This window comes from Loxodonta africana, chromosome X, assembly GCF_030014295.1.
Source record: "Loxodonta africana isolate mLoxAfr1 chromosome X, mLoxAfr1.hap2, whole genome shotgun sequence".
Classification (NCBI taxonomy): domain Eukaryota; kingdom Metazoa; phylum Chordata; class Mammalia; order Proboscidea; family Elephantidae; genus Loxodonta; species Loxodonta africana.
The window spans coordinates 27,042,536-27,063,072 of record NC_087369.1 but is presented as its reverse complement, the minus strand read 5'-3'; the positions used below and the strand labels follow the sequence as shown (position 1 = coordinate 27,063,072).

Here is a 20,537-nt window from a genome sequence, read left to right as displayed (position 1 = left end):
CTGTTGAAGTCACCAAACTGTGATTATTGATTCTGTACATACCATTGTTATTAAAAAAAAAAAAAGAACAGAGCTTTGTATATTTGAAATGTTATAACGCAATTGCACTCAGCGTGGTATGGTTAAAGTTTGTCCTTCTGTAGATTCTTACTGTGTTGTAGATACGGTAGGGTTCCTAGACAAATATTTATGTACTCGAGCCCTTTATTTAACTTATTAACTGTAGAGGCTTCTGAAATCTTCCAGATAAAGGCAATGGTACAGTACTTTTGTGTAATGTGTACTTGTTATCACTTTTCCTTGCTATCTAGTGGAGAAGTGTCACGCTCAAAATAAAAAAAAATTATATGTTTAACAAAAGAAGTGTGAATGCTCCACGCAGGCGCTGAGGGAACGGTGGAAGGAGGCCGGGGGCCAGAGGTGCGTTCCGGACGGCCTGGAACCCCTGGGTTTATCTGCTTGGCGTCTTCCTGGCGGAGGCCCCTGGTGTGAATCCGATTCTCAAAAGGGTCCGGGGGGCTTCCTCCAAACGTTCAGGACGCTGCCGAGGTACCTTCCGTGCGCCTCTCGGTTCCCTGGGTCGTGTCGCAGCGGTGGCTGGGCGTCCTGGGCCGAGAAGGTGGGGTGGGTTGGAAGGTGGGTGGGTGGGCGGGTAGGCGTTGTAGACGGTGAAGTCACAGATTTGAAGCTAGCGGGAGTCTTGGCTTGAAGGCGAAGGAAGCTGTTCGTGGAAAGTGCCACGTAGCAAGGAAGTGCGCGGTCCGAGATGACAGGTAAAGGCGAGAGCGAGAAGCCGAGGCGCTCGCTTCCGAGGGGGCGGGTTCCACGGTACACTCGTGGGGAGGAGGGAGGGGTGTGTGTGTGTGTGTGTGTGTGTGTGTGTGTGTGTGAGAGAGAGAGAGAGAGAGAGAGAGAAGAACGTAGGAACAGTGATGGAAAGGCAGTGAGGGGTATCCAAGTGGCAGATCTTAACTCGACAAATGTCATTACATCACTTATCCAGGCATTGGGAAATGTATACATTAAAAAAAATCTAAACAACTCAGGTTTCGCGAGGAGACCCAAACTGGTTCACAACGTGTGCCCCCTCGGCGCACCCTGCTCCGGCGGGAAACGGTCACTTCGCCCTCCCCAGGCCTGCCTGCGCTCCTAGGGTGACCGCTCGGAGGAAGCCCGCCCGCGGGGGCTGGGCCTCGCCAATGCTCCCAGGGTGATGGGAAAGGGAAGAGAAGCTTAATTAGTTTCAATTTGCAGTAATTAGCGCGCCGGACCTTTGGGGAGAGGGGCAAGCGGGGGGGGGGGGGTGCCGCGGCGTGACTGCCGCGCGGGGCCGAGCGGGTGACAGCCACCCCGCCAAGGCGCTGGCCAGTCGGGCGCCGCTGGGGGCCGGGACGCGTCTGGGACCCGGCCGGGCCTGGAGAAGGCGCGGTCGCCGGTCTCTGCGCAGCCCGGGCTCCAGTGCGCCTGGGTGAGGCAAGGTGCGGGGGTTAGCGGAGGTCAGCGCCGCGCCCGGGGTGGGCAGCCCCGTGGGGCTTGGCTTGCCCACTGGCCCAGAGATGGCGAGCGCCCCCGCCCGCCGGACCCCTCGGGGCGCGTTCCTGCGGGGCTTGCCAGCCGCTGCCCGGATCGTTACCGTCGGGTGGACCACCACCATCCTGGCCTGGCGCTGGACTCGCTAGGGCAGCGCTCGGAAGCAGAGGCCCGGTCTGGGACCTGGGGACCAGGCTGCCAACTACCTTTCCTGGCCCATCCCAGCAAATACTCTTTTCTCTGGGTTTAGCAGGCCTGGTAGGAACCTCCAGTTTCTAGGCCATTCCTCAGGGCCTTTGAGCATCTCCATCCAACCCCCAGTCTCCACAGGGCCTCCTGGCGGGGGGGCCAAGGTGGCTTTCCTGGGACGGGCACGGAGGCTCGGGAGTTTGGAGGGGGAACAGGCGAGTGCAGGAGGGTGAGGGGAAGGACTTTTTTTTTTGGTGGTCAATATCAATTTTCCGTCGATTTTGGCTTTTTGTTTAGGTAGGGCTTTTTTCTTCCAGGCTGCCAGTTGGATGGTATACGAGAAACAGTACCATTCTTCCTGTTAATGAACTCTTTTTTAAGTCATTTTTTCTCATTTGACCCTTCCATGGAGCAGAAGCAAATTGCGTGAAATTACCTCCAAGGATTACATTTATTACTGGCCAATGAGAACCCCTCGCCTTGTTTTACAAACTCTTAATCCCATGTCATTCTGATGCTGCAAACAAGCCTGGTCCTGGGCCTCCTATTCTTTCAACTTTCCCCAGCTGGAGGGACCTCATTCCGCACTTAATATTCCCCGTAAATATCACACGCTAAAGACCCCCTGACTTCCAGCAAGTCCACATTAAACATGTGACATGTCACGCATGACAAACTCTGAGTATCTTTTCAAAGCAGCATTAAAAGCAAAGAAACCAATTTTCTTCTCCTTCCAAACCTCCCCAAGTGCTGAATGATGGGGATTGGAAAGAGCCACTGGAGCGTACTTAGGGGGATTTTATGAGATTTTCCAGAATGATTTAATCTTATTGTGAGCATTATTAATGAATGGCAACCCAATTTGGCCCCAATATCTGGGAACACGGTCACAATGCTGGGAGCGGCTGACCCTCTCCCCCCTCCCCCCCACCAACCTTAAGCAAACCTCTTCCACCGTGGAGGACATGTGCAGCCTGAGGGAGTTCGGGAAAGCCCAGGTCAGGGGCAGAATGCCCCACTGCCTGCTTTCCTAGGGCCTCCCCACGGCATCTTAGGGTGGGGGTACTGGGGAGCTGAATGGGAAGGATAAGGGGAATGAACGGGTAAGTTGGTTTGCTACATTTTCAGACAGGTTAGCCAGGCCATGAAGAGGCCCCCAAATCAAGAAAGGAGCAGTTGGCATATTATGAGACACCCTAAATGTTCCTGTCACCAACTCCCCATGGCCTGAACTGCGGACAGTAGTTAGGGTGGACACCTTGGGTGTGTGGTAAAGAAGGTAGAAAGTGGAGGAATTAGGGAGAGTGGCTTACTGAAGAAGGCAAGGCCTAGGACACCTCAGAACTGGAAACTTAGGCCTGAGCTAAAGTCATCAGCATTGGCCCCAACCAGTTGCCCTGTCTCATTTTTCTATTACTCTCTTCTCCCCAATTGGGGCAAACATTTATTGTTGTTGTTTTGATTTATAATACAAGGCACATGTAGCTCTCTTTTTGGTCTCATCTTGAGTGCAGAGATCTTAACTAGAATGGAAAAAAGGGGCTGATGTTAGAGGCAAGAAAATTATACGTGGGTTAGCCTGCCTTGCTTTTAGAGAAAAAATGTGTATGTGAGCATGTGCGTATGTGTATACACAAAAATGAGGGTGTCTGAATGAAAGGGGGTCTTAAATGAGGCCTAAAATGGTATTTTGGAACACAGAGTTCCCTGGAGCAAGTACATATTTAACTGACAGTGGCAGCCTGGCTGGGGGGCGGGGAGCAAAAAACCTACTACCTGAAAGGGTCGGGGGAGGCCTGGAAAGCATTTTTCAAAGGAAACAGTCTTGTTGTCCCTGGACGTTATTAACGGTCCAGTTTGAAGTATACATTTTTTCCTTTAAAGAAAAGGGAGTGATTACCAGTTATACATTAAGAAATGTCATTCAGTCATTTTTATTCATTCTCCGGAAATCTTCGTAAAAGCCTGAATCATACTTCTACAAGCAGCAATTTTGTTAATCCAGGGGGTTATTACTCTGGGCCCTTATTAGGTTCTACACCACTGCCAAGCAATCCTATAACCCTCTCAAAAGAAGTTTACCTCTCTGTTATAAAACCAGTAGTGGTATTTATACTGTGCAATAATTAGTGTATTACTTGAATCCACTAACACGTTCATTTTATCTCTGCACAAAACCTCTAGTCTGCTTATAGAAAGCTTGTGCCTCCTTTGGTGCTGTTAAAGTGGTGAAAGAGTGAATTGAAGGCTGGTTGCACTTTCTCCTTTTGCCTCGCCTTAATTCCCATCTCTTTTTGCTCTCATCCAATTAGCACAGTGTATTAAGCGGTTTATCATCTCATAGTCAGCTATTGAGAGAAACAAGGCGAGCACTTTGCAATAGAACCTGCGCTCCTTTGACACCCTCAGGTACTTACATATTCCACTGCGCTATGAATAATAGAGGAAGAATGGAGCGCTAATTCCCTCATCAAAGAATGCCTTGTCTGCTGCTTTGCTCAACAACACCATTCTGATCAAAAGAAAAGCAATAAAGCTTAGCATAACAAAACGAAACCTACTTATTAGCTTAGTGGTTAAATTAATGCAGAGCCGCTGCTATTCAAAACCAAGGTTTGAAAACAGCCTCCAACAACCTGATAATGCTGCCTTCGGGATGAAGGAATTTTAATCTGAAATTTGAGGCTGGCTCAGATGAGTTAATCTATTAAACTGCTATAAGGAAGCTCCACCACAAACCGTTCAATTAAGAAATATTTAGGTGAGCGGCCCAAAAGAGAGGGGGAAAGAAGGCGAGGGAGAGAGAAAGGCGGCTTCAAGATGGGGCTGGGCACATCAAATTCAGGGGCCGGGGGCTTGGCTTGTTTTTCATAAAATCCTGACCCAGATAGGGCAATCTGTTTTGGGAGTTCCCTTACCTTTGCGTCTTCTGCCAAATGGATTTTAAATGCTATTTGAAAAAGTATGTCTGGTCAGGGTGTGTGCTGGAGGTGAGAGGTGGTAAGAAGGGGTGGAGGTGAGGGGCCATGAGTGAGTTCATCCCCTTTCACCATCTTCTCTCAAACTCCAAATCTGTGCTTAGCTGTGCCCCGCCTCCCCCCCACCCCCGCCATGTTTTAGGCAACTATGGCGAGATTAACACCATCTGTTTTCTGGACAAATTCTTATGGAGCATACTCTTTGCAGGATTTTCAACTTCTGGCCTTCCCTAGCCCTCTTGATACGAAGTAGGAGAGGAGAGCTGAGGGTTAGCCAATTGTGTCCAAGATAAAGATGTGTCAATCCTACTTCCTGAGTTAAACAGAACAGGTGCCCTTTCTGAGGTGCGGGGTTCAGAGAGGAGCCAGGTTCTTTGAGGGTGCCATTTACTGGCCCGGGGAAAGTCTAGGCCAGAGGTTTTAGTCTGGCTCACACACTGCGGAGACTTTTAAAAATCATCTGTCAAGGTTTAGAAATCAAGCTTTATGGACTATCCGGATTCCTGGCTTCTGTGGTTGCACTGGGTTCGGTCCCTCCTGGCATCACTGAGGAGCTGCTGCCACCTTTAGACAGGACCTACCGCTCTCCGGTGTGCTTCATTCATTCACTGTTAGCATCTGGGCTGAAGAGCCAGGCCTGGGAGCCTGTTGAGACACATGGGTGGGCTCTGCCCTCCCCCCTTACAAAGCAGTGGGCAGCATTTCCACTCCTGGTCTACCCAGCTGGCTGTTTAAGTAACACAGATCAAGGAGTAGAAACCTTTCTCAGAAAAGTCTGTGATGTTCCAATCTTCCAGCAGAGATCCACTGGAATTCTCAATCATGGCTGCAGTTTCAACTTTCTGTAAAGTTCTGGAATCTTTAGGTGCCTCCCAGACAAAGCCTCTTGGCTAACCTGGAGTTGCAGATTTGAATAAGAAAATATCAACGGCTGCATTAGCCCTTTGGGGGGGATTGTACTAAGAAATGTCTGAATATCTTTCTATAGAAATGGTTCTTGCCCTCAAGGTGATTACAATTTAGATACAGAGATGAGCAACAGTTCTGTGAGAAGTTTTTTGAGTCTCCTGGAATATTCTGATATCCAAGTTCAGGATAACTCTCCATTTATATTGAATATAAGCCCAGACACCAAGGAAAACGTGTTTTCTCAGAAAGCCAAGTGGGGCCTTGGGTTCTGGAAGTGCACATCAGACAACTATCTGTATAACCTTACAAAGCAGCGATTTACAACCACCACATCAATCCTCTGAGTCTCCCAAAGCAACTCGGGGTGCTCTACCTTTTGACAGGCCACAGAACCTGAAGTACTGAGGCATTAATTCATTAACAGGCAGGGCCCTAGACCCAAAATATTTCTACTTAGAACCTGAGTGTAAGAGAAAGAAGAGAAAGGAGGAGGGAGAGAGACCTACAGGGGAGAGGGCAAAGGAGAGAGAAGAGAAGGCAAAGACAGCTAAAAGGGAGCTTCATCTCCATTGCTTTAACAAGTATTCCTACACGAAGGTCAGTGCTAGATGACCTTTCTCTCTGGCTGCCTTTTTCCCAGGAGCTATCACTTGGCTCCTCAAAAAGAGACACCCCGGGGCTCTTGGCCTAAACGCTTACACTGCTGTCCAAGTCAGCAAAGCAGGAGAAACCCTGCTTCATCTCGTAAAGGCCCCAAGGCCCGCAGAAATTCTCCACGCTGCTTCCCAGAGCATTAGGAAATACGTGGCACCCAGCATCTGAGGCGGGTTGTAAACCAGGCAGCGATGAGAAACTGGGCTGAGGTGTGGGCAGTACATTACGCCTTGCTGCCGCCTCTAGTCAACTCTTTGTACCTGAGAAGGATTCACTGCAACTGGTTTCCCTTTAGAAAACTTTATTCTTCAGTAAAGCACAGCATACTTTTCTTTCGTAAAAGCACACAGGTAAATATTTAAAAAAATATAGCATGGTTGTACAAGAAGAAATAGATCTTGTTAGTATAACCTTACCAATAAAGGAGAATACTATATTGAAATACATTTTGCTTCTAGCAAAGAGGATGCCACCCTGAAGAAAGAAGAAAAACAGCACCAGGGCCAATTAACTATCCCCTCCCCCATTTTTCTGAATACACCAGAGACACAGTGGTCCTCACCCCAACCTCTCTACATTTTAAGTGAACTGTTAGGATATCAAATTATTTTCAATGTGTTTTCCTATTATATAAACCTGTACCTTAACTTTCTACTTAAAAAAAGAAAAAGGAATGTGAGTATAAAACACCCGTTCAGTGTGTGTGTGAGTTGGACTTTGGAGCAATTCAATAAACAAGTAAGCTGTTTAATCTATTTGGTAAGTACAAGGCCTCTAAGTCCCCCCCTCCACTTAGCCAAGAGCAAGTGGCTGAGGGAGGCATGTGGGTTTATACTGGGCTTAATTGGCGTGTGAAAAGGCAAAATGTTCATGCTCCTACCAGCCTCCACTCACCTCTTTCTGGAAGCATCTCTGCTACATACCCTGGAACCAAGTCTGGGGTCACTGACATTCCAGCTACTCTCAATTAAAGTAGCAATTTCCCTTCCCTCACTGACCTTGTCTCCTAGAAATCCAGTCCACAATATGAAGAAGGTAGTTCTCCATGTGATTGGGAAAAAGCTATGGGGTCGTGTTTCGAAGTGGTATATTGTAAATACGAAGGCTATTTTGATTTTCCCTGAATTCTTGGAACGTTATATATCTTTGCAACCTCCCTCCTATCATCCCCCCTCCCTAGCTACATCCACACCAATACGAGACTCCATCCCAGAGGAACAGCAGATGTGAGACAAGTGGTGAGGGCTACAGTGGAGGGGCCCAGGAAGCGAGGATGCATCAGCTACCTCCCCACCTCCCGCCTCATTCGCTTCTGGGATTCCCTTAAGACTTCATGGCACAACTAGCGAAGAGTTTGCTGAGGTTCACTTCAGAGTAGCCACTTCGGGATAAAAACTGCTGTGCTGTGTTCTTGAGTTTTCCGTAGTCCTGAAGAACTTTGGGGGTTAAAAACTTCTTCAATTTCTCTAAAAAGAAAGAAAAAGGTTAAAAGTCTAAGAGGAAAATTGAAAGGCAATGAAGTCTTCCTCCAACACCAGAGAAGGGGGTGTGGATTCTATTTGCGGCTCCCCGTCTCAGAGGTCCTCCACTTCCCCTGGCCTGCCCCTGGGTGGCGGGGCGGGGGGGGGGGGGACCTGAGACCCCGTGATTCCCCAGTGGAAGCCTTTCTTCCGTCTCCGTCTCCCTGCACTTAGCTGACTGAGCACACCAGGGGACACGGCCACCCTCCATGGATGCAAACTGCAGGTGCACACCCATGTGCAGCCGCCAGGGTGAACGCCCCTCGCAGACATGATTTTCACAGCGCCTTCCAGCATGTACATGCGATTTCATGCAAAGTGTCACTGTGGCAGGGAATAACATGTCTCAAAGGACACAGAGTCCCCTAGTAGCTCCTCCAGGCCAAGGCTCCCCAGATGAGCTGGACCTAGTCCGCTTCTTCTAGTCCCTCCTGTTTGCTCCCCTCCTCAGCTAAACCAAACCTCCTTTGCTGAAGGCAGGGAGGGGCCGGTTGCCACGTATCCATTGGTCAGATTTTGTTTTTTTGCTTCTCGGTCCACATGGTATACCTCCGAACCTAGGGTACACAGCGCCCACTCCTCTCTGCTTCCTGCTCCTTCCACCCGTTCACCTCAGGTCTCCCCATTCTGAGAAGGGCACTACCAGCCTGAGAAACGATCCCTCCTTTCCTTCCCCAGAGCTAGCGACCTCTACACTTTTTTTCTTTTAAAGGAGCAGTAGGGCTGTGACACACAGGTCTGACCTCTTCCAGAAGAAGGTGATCCCTGGGGGAACCAACCCTGCCCAGGACAGTTAAGATGACACAGTTTTTGCTCAAAGCTGCTCGAGAACCCTGTGAGGTAGGTAGGTTTGGAAAGCTCCCCCTTTCTTAAGCCCCCACTTTATGCCTGAGGAAACTGGAAGTTTCAATCACTCACCCGAGGTCACAAAGCTGGTAATGAGAGGTGTAGAAACTCAAAGCTAGGCAGCCTGAACCACAAACCCACCCTGAGGAGCCCCCTCTCTCTACCCTGTGCCACTGCTCCCACACAGACAGGCAGGGAAGCCAGGCAGGAGGCCCCCAGGGATCAGCTGTCCTGAGGTGAGGGCTGGGCAGCTGCGGGCCTGTGCCAAGGTGCCCGGGGGTGGAGTGGGGTAGGATCAGGAAGGAAATACAGGAGAAAGTATAGGGCGGAGGTGCACCATCACAGAAATAAAACCCACACTGAAACAAGAGAGCAACACTGAAGTCCACGAAACCCCCGGAAAATGAAAACAACTCGGTTTTGAGATTTTTGTTCCTTAGCTACACATTCGCATTTGTTCTTTGAAACCTCTTCTAAATTACATCAATTGCCTTTCAAAAAACAACAACAAAAAGTTTCGTAGAGAGGGCTTAAATGCCCAAAGGGGGTGGAAAAAGGCGAGAGGGGAGGGAGGGAGGGAGGGAGAGAGAGAGAGAGAAAGGCTCATGGTTAACCGACTAGAGAAAGACAATTTGAAAGTTCTAATTATCTTGAGTCTGGGAACACACAACAATGGCCCCGACCAGTGTCGCTGCCTCCCGGCAGGCCAGAGCCACAGGCCAGCAACCCGGTGCATGTGAATGACACAAATGCATCTGATGACTGGTGAGAGCGCATTTCAAGAGCCGCGGTAAGACAGAGCAGGGGAGGAAGAGAGAGGACACAGCTCCTGATGTGTTTACCTCCTCTGCTGATGGGATATTGACTTTTCCCACCAGGTTGGTTAGAAAGGGGACTATTTACGCTGCCACACAGCAGAGTTAGAATGACAACCAGCGTCATTCGGTGCTCTTCTCTATAAAAGACAACTGTGACTGCCAGCATATCCCATAGCCGGTCAATACAGCCAAGGCACCATTTCACGAAAGTTGCAGATGCAGATAAAAGCACACACTTGCTTCTTCAAGGAGAACTGAATCAATAACCCATGGAAGGTCCTCTAGGAAGCAGCACTGGACCAGCTGTCACAGGCTGCAGGGGTGGGGGGTGAGGGGAGAGAGGAGTCACCCCTTCCTTGTGGTTTTTCTCTCCTTCCTTTAGGCACCTAGGCCACCCACATTAAAGTGTTTCCCATTGAACTGTTACCCTGTTTCCTTTAATACTATACCCGTGACTTTTGAAAACTCAAAGCAAAATACAGGTGTTAAATGGTGGAAACCAGTTCATGCAGCCAGTTCCTTTCCCTGCTCTGGTTTTCGGAGGCAAATGATAAAGATTCCGTCACCACTGGAGCTGCAGAACAGGCACCCAAGGGATACAAGAGCCCCACAGGCCACCAGGCCAGAGGCAGAGTGTATCTTCTGCAGCCACCCCAGCACAGCTCCCAGAGGTGCCACACTGGACATAGCTGCTGCTGTCTCAGCCACCAGCACAAAAGAATCTAGACTTCGTAGACACCAGGGAGGAAATGCTGTGCTCCACACAAGTGCACTAGCCACAGAGACTAATGGGCCGAGGTATCACCCGCCAATCACCCATCTTAACCCACTAGCAAAGTGAATCTACTTTTCCTGGGAATAACAGTTGAAGAACATGTATCTGAAGCTTACTTACTCTGGTCCTTATGGTTACATACTAATTACTAAAAATATTCTATGACAAAAAATGGGGGAAAAAGTTAGCCTAGAAAACAATTACTCACAAACTATTTTATCAGACAACAAAGTGAACCACTAATTAAAAAATTCGGTTTTTAGTGGTTAGAATCTAAAACCTCAAAATTCCATTGGTTCAAATTATTTTCAATACAGGATAAACTAGAGCATCATCCGCAGGCTGAACTTGTCTTAAATATTTTATTTAAAAGTCAACTGATCAAATAAAATGTTAGGACCATTTGAAAAAATTGAGTACTCTCCCATCTAAGAGAACACTCTACATATTTTACTTTATTTCCATGTCGGTAAACCAAAAATGTCCTTGCAGCTTTACTCTTTACATAACACTTTTTGGACTTGGAGAAACACTCTGAACTAGAAACCACGAGGCAAAGACATTTTAACATCGCCTACTGGTTATTTCATTTTAATTAAGGCAGGCTTAGGCACACAGGCAGCAGCCGTCTCTGTTCTGAATGTCTGTTTCATTTATTTCCGTGCAAAGGTATCAAACAACAGTCAGTTATAATTGATTCTGTCAGGTGTTATACAGTCAGTCATAATTGTCTCTGTGTAGAGGTGTGTCAATTTACTATATCTGAATTAAATATTCTGTCAATTATGAAATCAGGTAATAATTTCAGTCAGGTTTTTAATTGCATGGCTTCCCACCATACAGTCAGTTCTCAGCTCTCCCACCTTTTCTAATCCGTAGCCTCCCTCCCTCAATGCAATATCAGCTTTGCGTAATGGGAGGAATGCAGGGAGCTTTGGGGATTTTGCAATAAAACGGCACCTCTCTAAGATTCAGAACCATCCAACCTATACAGAGCTGTTGGATCCTCTGGCCTGGCTGTCTCTCTCCTGAGTATCAATCGATAACCGTGTCTCCGGCTACGAACAGTATCTGCAAGACCTCAAGCGACATCCATATTTCAAAGACAGAGACATTCAGGGCCCCAATTCACGTGACAAGGATATAAACATTTCTAAATCAAAATAAGAAATAAAACACATCATCTTAGATTCAGTTCTTATTTAGAAAAACATTCACAAGGCACAGTGCCAGGCACACAGAGCGGGCAATACATTTATCAACTAACCAACACCTAGAGAACCATTGTTGTCCGGTAAATCACATCTCAGATGTTCACATGTTTCTAAGGGCTGAAGAGTCTCTCTGTTAGTCCACTAGCCGGTTCCATTCCTACTTATAATTATCTTTGGTTTTCTTTTTTTGTTGATATCAAAATACAGCCTTCAAAGAGAATAAAATCTCCATGGTTTAGCTCAAGTGCTCTACTAGGCTGATCTGACAAGTATTTAGAAGTGTGATTACAATTCTCACCACCATTGCTTGGTTCATGTTCAACAAACACAGGCTTGCAGCAGCCTGGCGCTGGTGAACAGTGACCCTTCCCACCATAAGCAAATGGAGTTGTGGCAGGGCCCAACTCTGAGGAAGGGCTGGCCACTGGAAGTTTGGGAAAGAGCAGAGGGTGATGGGAGAGGGGAGGAGACAGGGTGAGCCAACAGAAAGAATGCCACGCCTACATGGAAAAATAGAAGGTGAGAGTCGTGCCCCTTACCATGTTTCAGTGGAGAAAGAGTCACCTTGAAAGAGATCAAAAATTTCCTTTCAACTGGATGAAGTGATTCTATCAGGGTTGGGTTTTGCGTGTTTGTGTTTGTCATGTTGAAAGAAAATTGCCCATGCAGCCCCCGTGCTGAGGTTATAAAAAGTACTGTCAACCATACTGGACAGAATTTTTTTGGGGGGCGGGGGGAGGATGTGGAGAGGGAAAAAAACCACATTGTGCAGGATCATTAAGCACTGTTGTATAAATAAAGTTAGAAGATCAAACGAAAGAGGGGACTCGGGTTAAATGCTGGAAGACAAGCTTAAATAAAGTTCTAAGAAAAAGCAAGGCAAGCTGTAATTCCAAGAACCTATTACTTCAGACAATTTACTTCAAAAAATAAAATCAGAATGGTAAATGATTACCCAAAAGCAATCATGTCATCATCACTGAGAGATGGAATAAAATAATTTTTTGTGAAGTGGCTGAATGAGAGCAACTTAAAAGCCACGGAGCCTGTCAGAAGCACATTATTTCTTTTTACACCCCGTTTCCCAATTCATCTCAGTGCTGCTGACTAACCTCGGCTCCCAGCAGGTGGAGCATTTAAAATAAATAGCATTTCCTACAAAACGCGCTCCAACTGCCCCATGACAGACGCTTCCAATTCCCGGCCAGCCACTGGATCAGCTTCAGCGGTATCTAACAAGGTGTAAATACAATAACAAGCATGTAATTAAGTGAGCATGATGAAGTTAATGGAGATAATTCATTCCATTTTGGGCTTATGAATATTCTATTAGATGTTATCAGGCAGCTGGAATAGCTGTTAATTTAATCATCATTCAGACCAGCAAAATGTTCTTTGTGCGAGCATAATTGCAGAGAATGAATAATTGATTTGACAATTGTACCAGTGGATTTCAAACAGTTCTGTGCGCTCTGAGAGCAGGAAGGGAGGAGAGCTGGAATACTCAAAGCACTGAAGAGGTGGCAGAGAAGCCAGCCTGTAAATTGAACATTATCAGGACACAGATAAAGGACAATTTTTATTTTATCAATGCAACACAATTACATTACAGTGCGCTAGTAATCATTCTGCCCACACTTTAAAAAGGGAAATAAATTACTCTTCATGGGAAAGGACAAAAAGAAATATCAAAACCATTTAGAATCCATTGATATTGGATATTTAATTTTTTTACATTATATTTTATTATAGGAAATATCAAACTGTGTTGGAAATTGCTGGCACATTTAACTCTGTTACCTGCAATCAGGTACACAGATTGTGTTTTACACGTATCTCTGTATTAGAGCATGTTCTATGAATTACAATGACTTTATTGCAATTTTTTAAAACTACCCTAATGTTTAAAAAGAGACAGTATTGTGGTATACCATAGTATTGTACACCCTAACTATCAGGACTCTGTTCTGGATACAATGAACACCTTGCACAATTTTATTCTCCAAATGGTTCTACACTGCATCTGGGCAGAAAAAGGAGCAACAAAATGTTGACCTTCAGCAACAAGCTGTCTCCAACATGAAATGAAGTTTTATTAAGGATAAATTCTACCAAAGGCCTAGTGTTTGGAGCTACTGTCCCAGTAGAAAACACGTTAGTCTATTACTGCAGTTTACCAAAACCCTTCGTGACGTTCTACGCACAAGCTTGTAATTTAATCAAAACCAATGGAATACATAGCAACTACAGTGGAATTTGATGTGCAAGCTACTCTTTAATACACATGAGGTCATGAGAAAATGGAGATATTCAAGATATCTTAACGTCCAATCAATGTTCTATGACAGACAAGAACAAAGATACTCAGCACAGGTCAGTGGTGCTAAAGGGAGAGAGGGGTGGGTTTTGGGAAACAGTCAACTCCAGTTACCACAGAGATGTTTTCCACCCTATCCATCTAGCGTTTACCACCTAACCCTATCCTCACTGGTTTTTGTAGGGAAAGGGAGGGTGAGAAACATGCTTGCTTGCTTGTTCGTTTTGTAAAGACCCTCAGATTCTAAGTTTACACTTCTCCTATGGACAGCCAGTCCTACAAATTATTTAGGTATGTCCGATTTGAATGACTTCGCAGTTACATATCACAGAAACATTTCTGACCGATACCCTTTTTCCTGAAGACCTCAGACTTTTGAAGTCTTGTGTCAGCAACAATAGCCATGAAGTGTACACAGTATCTTCATTGTTCACATACCATTCCTTATCCTGATGTTTAATAATGTCAATCTCTATTTACATGATTTCTAAACCTGGGTACATAAAAGATTTTGGATTAATATGGTGTTTGATGACATGTGACGCCCACAGGATTTGAGGATCATTGACTCTGGATTGCTAACAGGGTGTGGGTGTGCACCTGCCCCAGTACACTCTTGAGAGGGAAAGGCAGACTGGGAAGGAAAGGAAAATGCGTATATATATGAAATACAGTAAGCATAGATCAGGGGTTGGCACGCTTCAGAATCAGAAATTCTGAACTCATTTCCGGGCTTCTACGTCAGCATGTCAAGCCCCTGCTTATTTTTCACTTTAATGAATGCATAAATTGAAGGGTTAGAGTGCCCAGCAGTTTCTGGGGCCAAGTTAATGCTCAACAAATTCAGTCAATGACAAAAATGATGACAAGAGGTAGGAGGTAAAAGCTATGGTCCAGCATAAATGGCTATTTACCACAGGTCGGAGAAGAAAAAGCCCTCAGGGTGGACCAAATATGCATAAGAGGTACCTGAGGGAATGGCTTTCACACTCCTGTATGGGTCACCAGCTAAGCTCTTATCCTCTTGTGGATAAAGGCAAAAGAACATAGGCCTTGCCTTGGCTGCTCCTAATCCTAGGAATCTTTCCTTCTCACTAACCGCCTGTTCTCATTGCCCATGCTGCTGTCAGGGACAGTTGTGACCAATGTAAAAGGCTGGAACTATGGCAGGGCCATAGTTGGATGTGAAGATAACAGTCGTGCTATGAACAGGTCCTTTTGGTGGAGGCCTTGCTGTTCTGGGCCACTGCCACTTTCTGAATAGAGGACAGAAAAGAGGCTGTGCTTTTCTAGACCCTGCCATTAAGGCAAGCTTCTAATAACACTCTTTCCCTTCTACACACTGGGGATGGATACAGCTACAACTATTCCAGGGGCTCTCAGCCCTTCCTGGGTTTCATATTTGTTCATTTATTTACATTCTTTCCTCACTTGTGTATCTTGCACCTATAGATGTTATACCCCAAGATGACGGGTGTCACATTTCTTCACAAAGGAGAAAAGTAAACGCTTTTTGATTAATCCAAACCAAATAGGTATTCTGGCAAAATAATAATGTAGCCAATGGCTATATATTTAGAGTAAACTGATCAGTAAACAAATATTTGTGGATTGCATGCTACACGCAAGGTATTGTACAACAGGTTATGAGAAATGTAAGCATAAGATAGGCACTGCACTTTAAAGGGTTTATTAGTGATCTATTGCTGTGTAACAAATTACTCCATAAATTTGGTACCTGAAAACAATGCTCATTTGTTTTCTCAGTTTCTGTGGTCAGGAATTTGAGTATGGCTTAGCTGGGTGCTTCTGACGCAAGGTTTCTCTACAAGGCTACAATCAAGGTGTCAGCCAGACGGCTGCCTCATCTGAATGCTTGATTGGGGAAGGATCACTTCCAAGTTCACTCATGTGGACTTCTATTCCTCGCAGGTTGTTGGATGGAGGTCTCAGTTTCTCACCGTGTGGGCAACTGGTTCCCTCAGAGTGAGTGAGCAAGAAAGCGAGAGAAAGTGCCCAAGATGGAAGACACAATCTTTTGAAACCAATTTGGGAAGGGAATCCCATCACTTTTGCCACATTCTATTTGTTAGAAGACACTCACACGGTCCAGTTCATACTCCAGGGAAGAGGACTGAGGGACACTGCCCTGGACAATTGGTGGAAATATAGAAAAATAGGAATAAATATATTATTTTCCAACTTGTTGGGATGTGTATTACAAAAAGCTCGCTAACTCACTGTGGAAAGTCTAAGAGGTGGGTGAAAATCCAGGCCTTAAGAAATTTGAGAGAAGGCAGACTTTTAAACGACTACTTAACATCAAACTCATCATCCTGGGAAAATATATGAAGGCAAATTTTTGTACCAGATACATTTTTGGGCTGCACTGGATTCAATGCTTATGTAAAGTGGATGTGGTTTTGGATTTATGACTCATCAGATACATTCAAAATATTAAGCAGACCAGCTGCTTAGAGAACCAGCCATGAACTCTGAAATACCTTCTGCCTTCTTCAGCTCTATGAGCTGATATACCACATTCACTCTGGGATGAGTTCTTCCTTTAAGCCAATGTGATTTTGCCTCTTTGTGTATTCTATTCCAGCATGTATCAGTGACACTCTGTAAGTAATTAAATTCCTCGCCAGTTTCATCAGAATTGACCACAGATCTTGAAACCTTAACTGGTAGATCACCAAGATGGTTGCGGTCCCTCTTTTTCAATTCTTCTTCCCCAGCAAAGACTCGATTGTCCAGGGGAGGTAACAGGGTGGCAGTGCTCCACCCTACTTAGCTATTTTAATATTGGAATCCCTTCTCCACCACAACTAACATCAAGGCTCTAAGGACATGACTGTCATAAGAAACACTTTCTTTGAGAAAAGGCTGGAGGCTCTTGTGAGACTAGGTCGCCACGGTGAAGCAATCGGTAAATATAAACTGGGCTGAATTTAACTTTTCCCTGTAGAATTCAGCAAAAATTTGGGAAGACCCACCTAAAAACCACTGAAGAAGGCTTTCTCTTGAAAGAAATGGTCTCTTTAAACTTCCTCTTTGCAAGAACCACACATTGACCACGCTGGCTGACTCCCAAATGGGGGGCTATTTACTAGAAGCAGTGAACAATCCAGCCTCCCACTTGTTTTTGTAAATGAAGTTTTACTGGAACACAGCCATGCCCATTTGTTTTCATATTGTCTATGGCTGCAACAGAGACAGTCTGGTCTTCAAAGCAAAAAATATGTACTATCTGGCTCCTTACAGGAACCCATGGCTCAGTGGTTAAGCGCTTGGCTGCTAACTGAAAGGTCGGCAGTTCAAACCCACCAGTGGCTCTGTGGGAGAAAGATGTGGCAGTCTGCTTCCGTAGATAACAGTCTCGGAAACTATATGGAGCAGTTTTACTCTGTCCTACAGGGTCACTATGAGTTGGAATTGACTCAACGGCAGTGGGTTTGGTTTGATTTTGGCCCTTTAGAGAGAAAGTTTGCCAACCCCTGTTATAGAGGATGACCTAGTCATCTAGTGATGCTTTAACAAAGTGGATGGCTTTAACGAACAGAAATTTATTTTCTCACAGTCTAGTAGGCTAGAAGTCCAAATTCAGGGCATCAGCTTGGGAGAAGGCTTTCTCTCTGTAGGCTCTGGAGGAAGGTATCTGTCATCAATCTTCCCCTGGACTAGGAGCTTCTCTGTGCAGGAACCCCAGGTCCAAAGGATGCGTTCTGCTCCTGATGCTTCCTTCTTTGTGGTATGAGGTCCCCCACTCTGCTTGCTTCCCTTTCCTTTTATCTCTTGTAAGATAAAAGCTGGTTACAACTGGACTAAACCAGAAGCAAAGAAGTTTCCTGAATAAACTGAACACTTCAAAGGCCAGCGTAGCAGGGGCAGAGGTTTGGGGATCATGGTTTTGGGGGACATCTAAGTCAACTGGCATAATAAAATCTATTAAGAAGACATTCTGCATCCCACTTTGGAGAGTGGTGCCTAGAGTCTTAAACGCTAGCAAGCGGCCATCTAAGATGGATCAATTGCTCTCAACCCACTGGAGCAAAGGAGAATGAAGAACATCAAAGACCCAAGGTAATTATGAGCCCAAGAGACAGAAAAGGGCCACATAAACCAGAGACTACATCAGCCTGAGACCAGAAGACCTAGATGGTGCCCAGCTACAACTGATGACTGCCCTGGGACAGGGAACACAACAGAGAACCCCTGAGGGAGCGGGAGAGCAGTGGGATGCAGACCCCAAATCCTCGTAAAAAGACCAGACTTGATGGTCTGACTGAGGCTGGAAGCACCCGGGTGGTCATGGTCCCCAGACCTTCTGTTGGCCCAAGACAGGAACCATTCCCAAAGCCAACTCTTCAGACAGGGATTGGACTGGACAATGGGATAGAAAATGATACTGGTGAAGAATGCGCTTCCTGGATCAGGTGGATACTTGAGACTATGTTGGCATCTCCTGTCTGGAGGGGAGATGAAAGGGCAGAGGGGGTCAGAAGCTGGCCAACTGGACATGAAAAGAGAGAGTGGAGGGAAGGAGTGTGCTGTCTCATTAGGGGGAGAGCAATTAGGAGTATATAGCAAGGTGTATATAAATTTTTGTATGAGAGACTGACTTGATTTGTAAACTTTCACTTAAAGCACAATAGAAAAATAAAGGTGGTGCAGGCCATACTCTAGGGAAACTCCTTGTACACTGGATCAGCGATGTGACCTCAGTAAGGTTGTTACAACCCCATCCAAATCCTCTTTAACATAAAGTTACAATCACAAAATGGAGGACAACCACATGATACTGGGAATCATGGTCTAATGAAGTTGACACATATCTTTGGGGGATACAATTCAATTCATGACATTCCAACCCCTTGGCCCCCCCAAAATTCATGTTCTTGCTACATGTAAGACACATTCACCCCACATCACAGCAAAAGCTTAAATCAATTCCACGTTCAAAATCCAAAAAATTCCTCATCATCTGTGAAATCTAGAATACAAGTTATCTACTTCCAAAGTACAATGGCAGAAGAGGCACAAGCCAGACATTTCCATTACAAATGGGAGAAACTGCAGGGAAAGACTGGGTAACAGGCACCAAGCAAGTCAGCAGAACACATTACATTAGCCCTCAAGGCTTGAAAATAATCCTCTATTCTCTGAGACAATTTACACAATGGCCCTGCCCTCCAGACTCTAGGTATTAGCCACACTCTCCAGATTCCAAGTGGAGACCCCTTAGCCCTGGGCTTTAGCTCCACTTTCCAGGCCCACTGGGACGGTAATTCTGTTCCCCCAGCTTTAGGCACACCATTCTTCTAGTCCATCTGAGTGGCAACTCCACCCTTAGGAACACCAGAGGCCATGGCTCCACCCTTTGAAACCCCAGAGGTCGAGGTCATACCTTTTGAGATTGAGGCAGCTCTGCTTCCTGTGTCCCTTGTCTCTTCAGCTTCTGATTCCTGGTTCCTTGGCCTCTCGGCCCTCAGGCCTCATGCCCACATCTGCCCTGCTGGGGCAAGAGTTCCAAAGCTCTGTAGCTCCACTGATATGTGCCCGGAGGCACCCCACTCTAACAGGAAGCCTCCTGCACACAGGCACTCAGCTCTCTCGCTCCGTGGGTTTGCTCCAGCACTGTCTGGCACTGGTCTGGTCTCCTGGTTCTGCTGCTGCCAGTTCACTGCTGCTGCTGCTCCTCTGCTGCTGTCTCTCACCATCTGTGCCTTCTCCAGTGTTAACAGTTCTCTTCGCTTCCTTCTGAGTCCTCTATCCATTCACAGTTTCAAAACTGCTTCCACATTTCAGGTATCTGTTATAGCAGCACCCCACTCCTGGCACCAAATTCTGTCTTGGTTATCTAGTGCTGCTATAACAGAAATGCCACAAGTGGATGGCTTTAACATAGCGAAATTTATTTTCTCACAGTCTAGTAGGCTAGAAGTCCAAATTCAGGGCGTTAGCTCCAGGGGAAGGCTTCTTCTCTTTGTCAGCTCTGGACGAAGGTCCTTGTCATCAGTCTTCCCCTGGACTAGGAGCTTCTTCTTGCAGGAACCCCAGGTCCAAAGGACAGGTGCTGCTCCCCTCCCAGCACTGCTTTCTTGGTAGTATGAGGCGTCCCACTCTCTGCTGGCTTCCCTTTCCTCTTATCTCTTGTAAGATAAAAGGTGGTGCAGGCCACACTCCAGGGAAACTCCCTTTACATTGGATCAGGGATGTGACCTTAGTAAGGGGTGTTCCGATCCCACCCTAATCCTCATTAACATAAGATCACAATCACAAAACGGAGGACAACCACAAGATACTGGGAATCATGGCCTAATTTGACACATATTTTTGGGGGACACAATTCAATCCATGACAGAAGGTTAAAAAGATACACACCCTATTATTATTTCATCCAAAGAATAATCCCATAATTTAAACAGCAGAGACACTTTACCCATGAGGAACCCGGCCCAGAGACTTTTCTCAAGGCCATACATCTAGTTCATGCCCTATCCTCTAAGGTCTCCCCAGCCTGCATGACTTACCTAAAAACATGCACAAATTCTCTTCAGTACTCTTACATAAGACTTCCCATCTTTTGCCCAGCCAACTGCAAGTCTTCAGAATTTTAGCTAATGTTGGCGAAGGATGCTACAGTGAGCATGCTATTTTTTTTTTGCTGTGTAAAATGTTGATGCCACGGCATGTAAGACAAAATGTCCCACTTTATGCGGATTTAAATTTGCTCTAGTAAAAATCTGTATCCTTATTTGTTTGTTCTTTTGCTCTTCTTAGA

General features: G+C 46.0%; 1 protein-coding gene across 1 annotated transcript in view; it reads right to left on the bottom strand.

Annotated features, from left to right (window-relative positions):
* Positions 1–4,877: 4,877 nt before the first annotated feature.
* POLA1 (DNA polymerase alpha 1, catalytic subunit) overlaps positions 4,878–20,537 on the bottom strand; it is a 318,421-nt gene continuing 302,761 nt past the window's right edge. Inside the window, exon 37 of the mRNA XM_010595733.3 lies at positions 4,878–7,726. Within this exon, the coding sequence (XP_010594035.1) occupies positions 7,584–7,726 (143 nt within the window). The 3' untranslated portion in view covers positions 4,878–7,583. The remainder of the gene's footprint in view (positions 7,727–20,537) is intronic.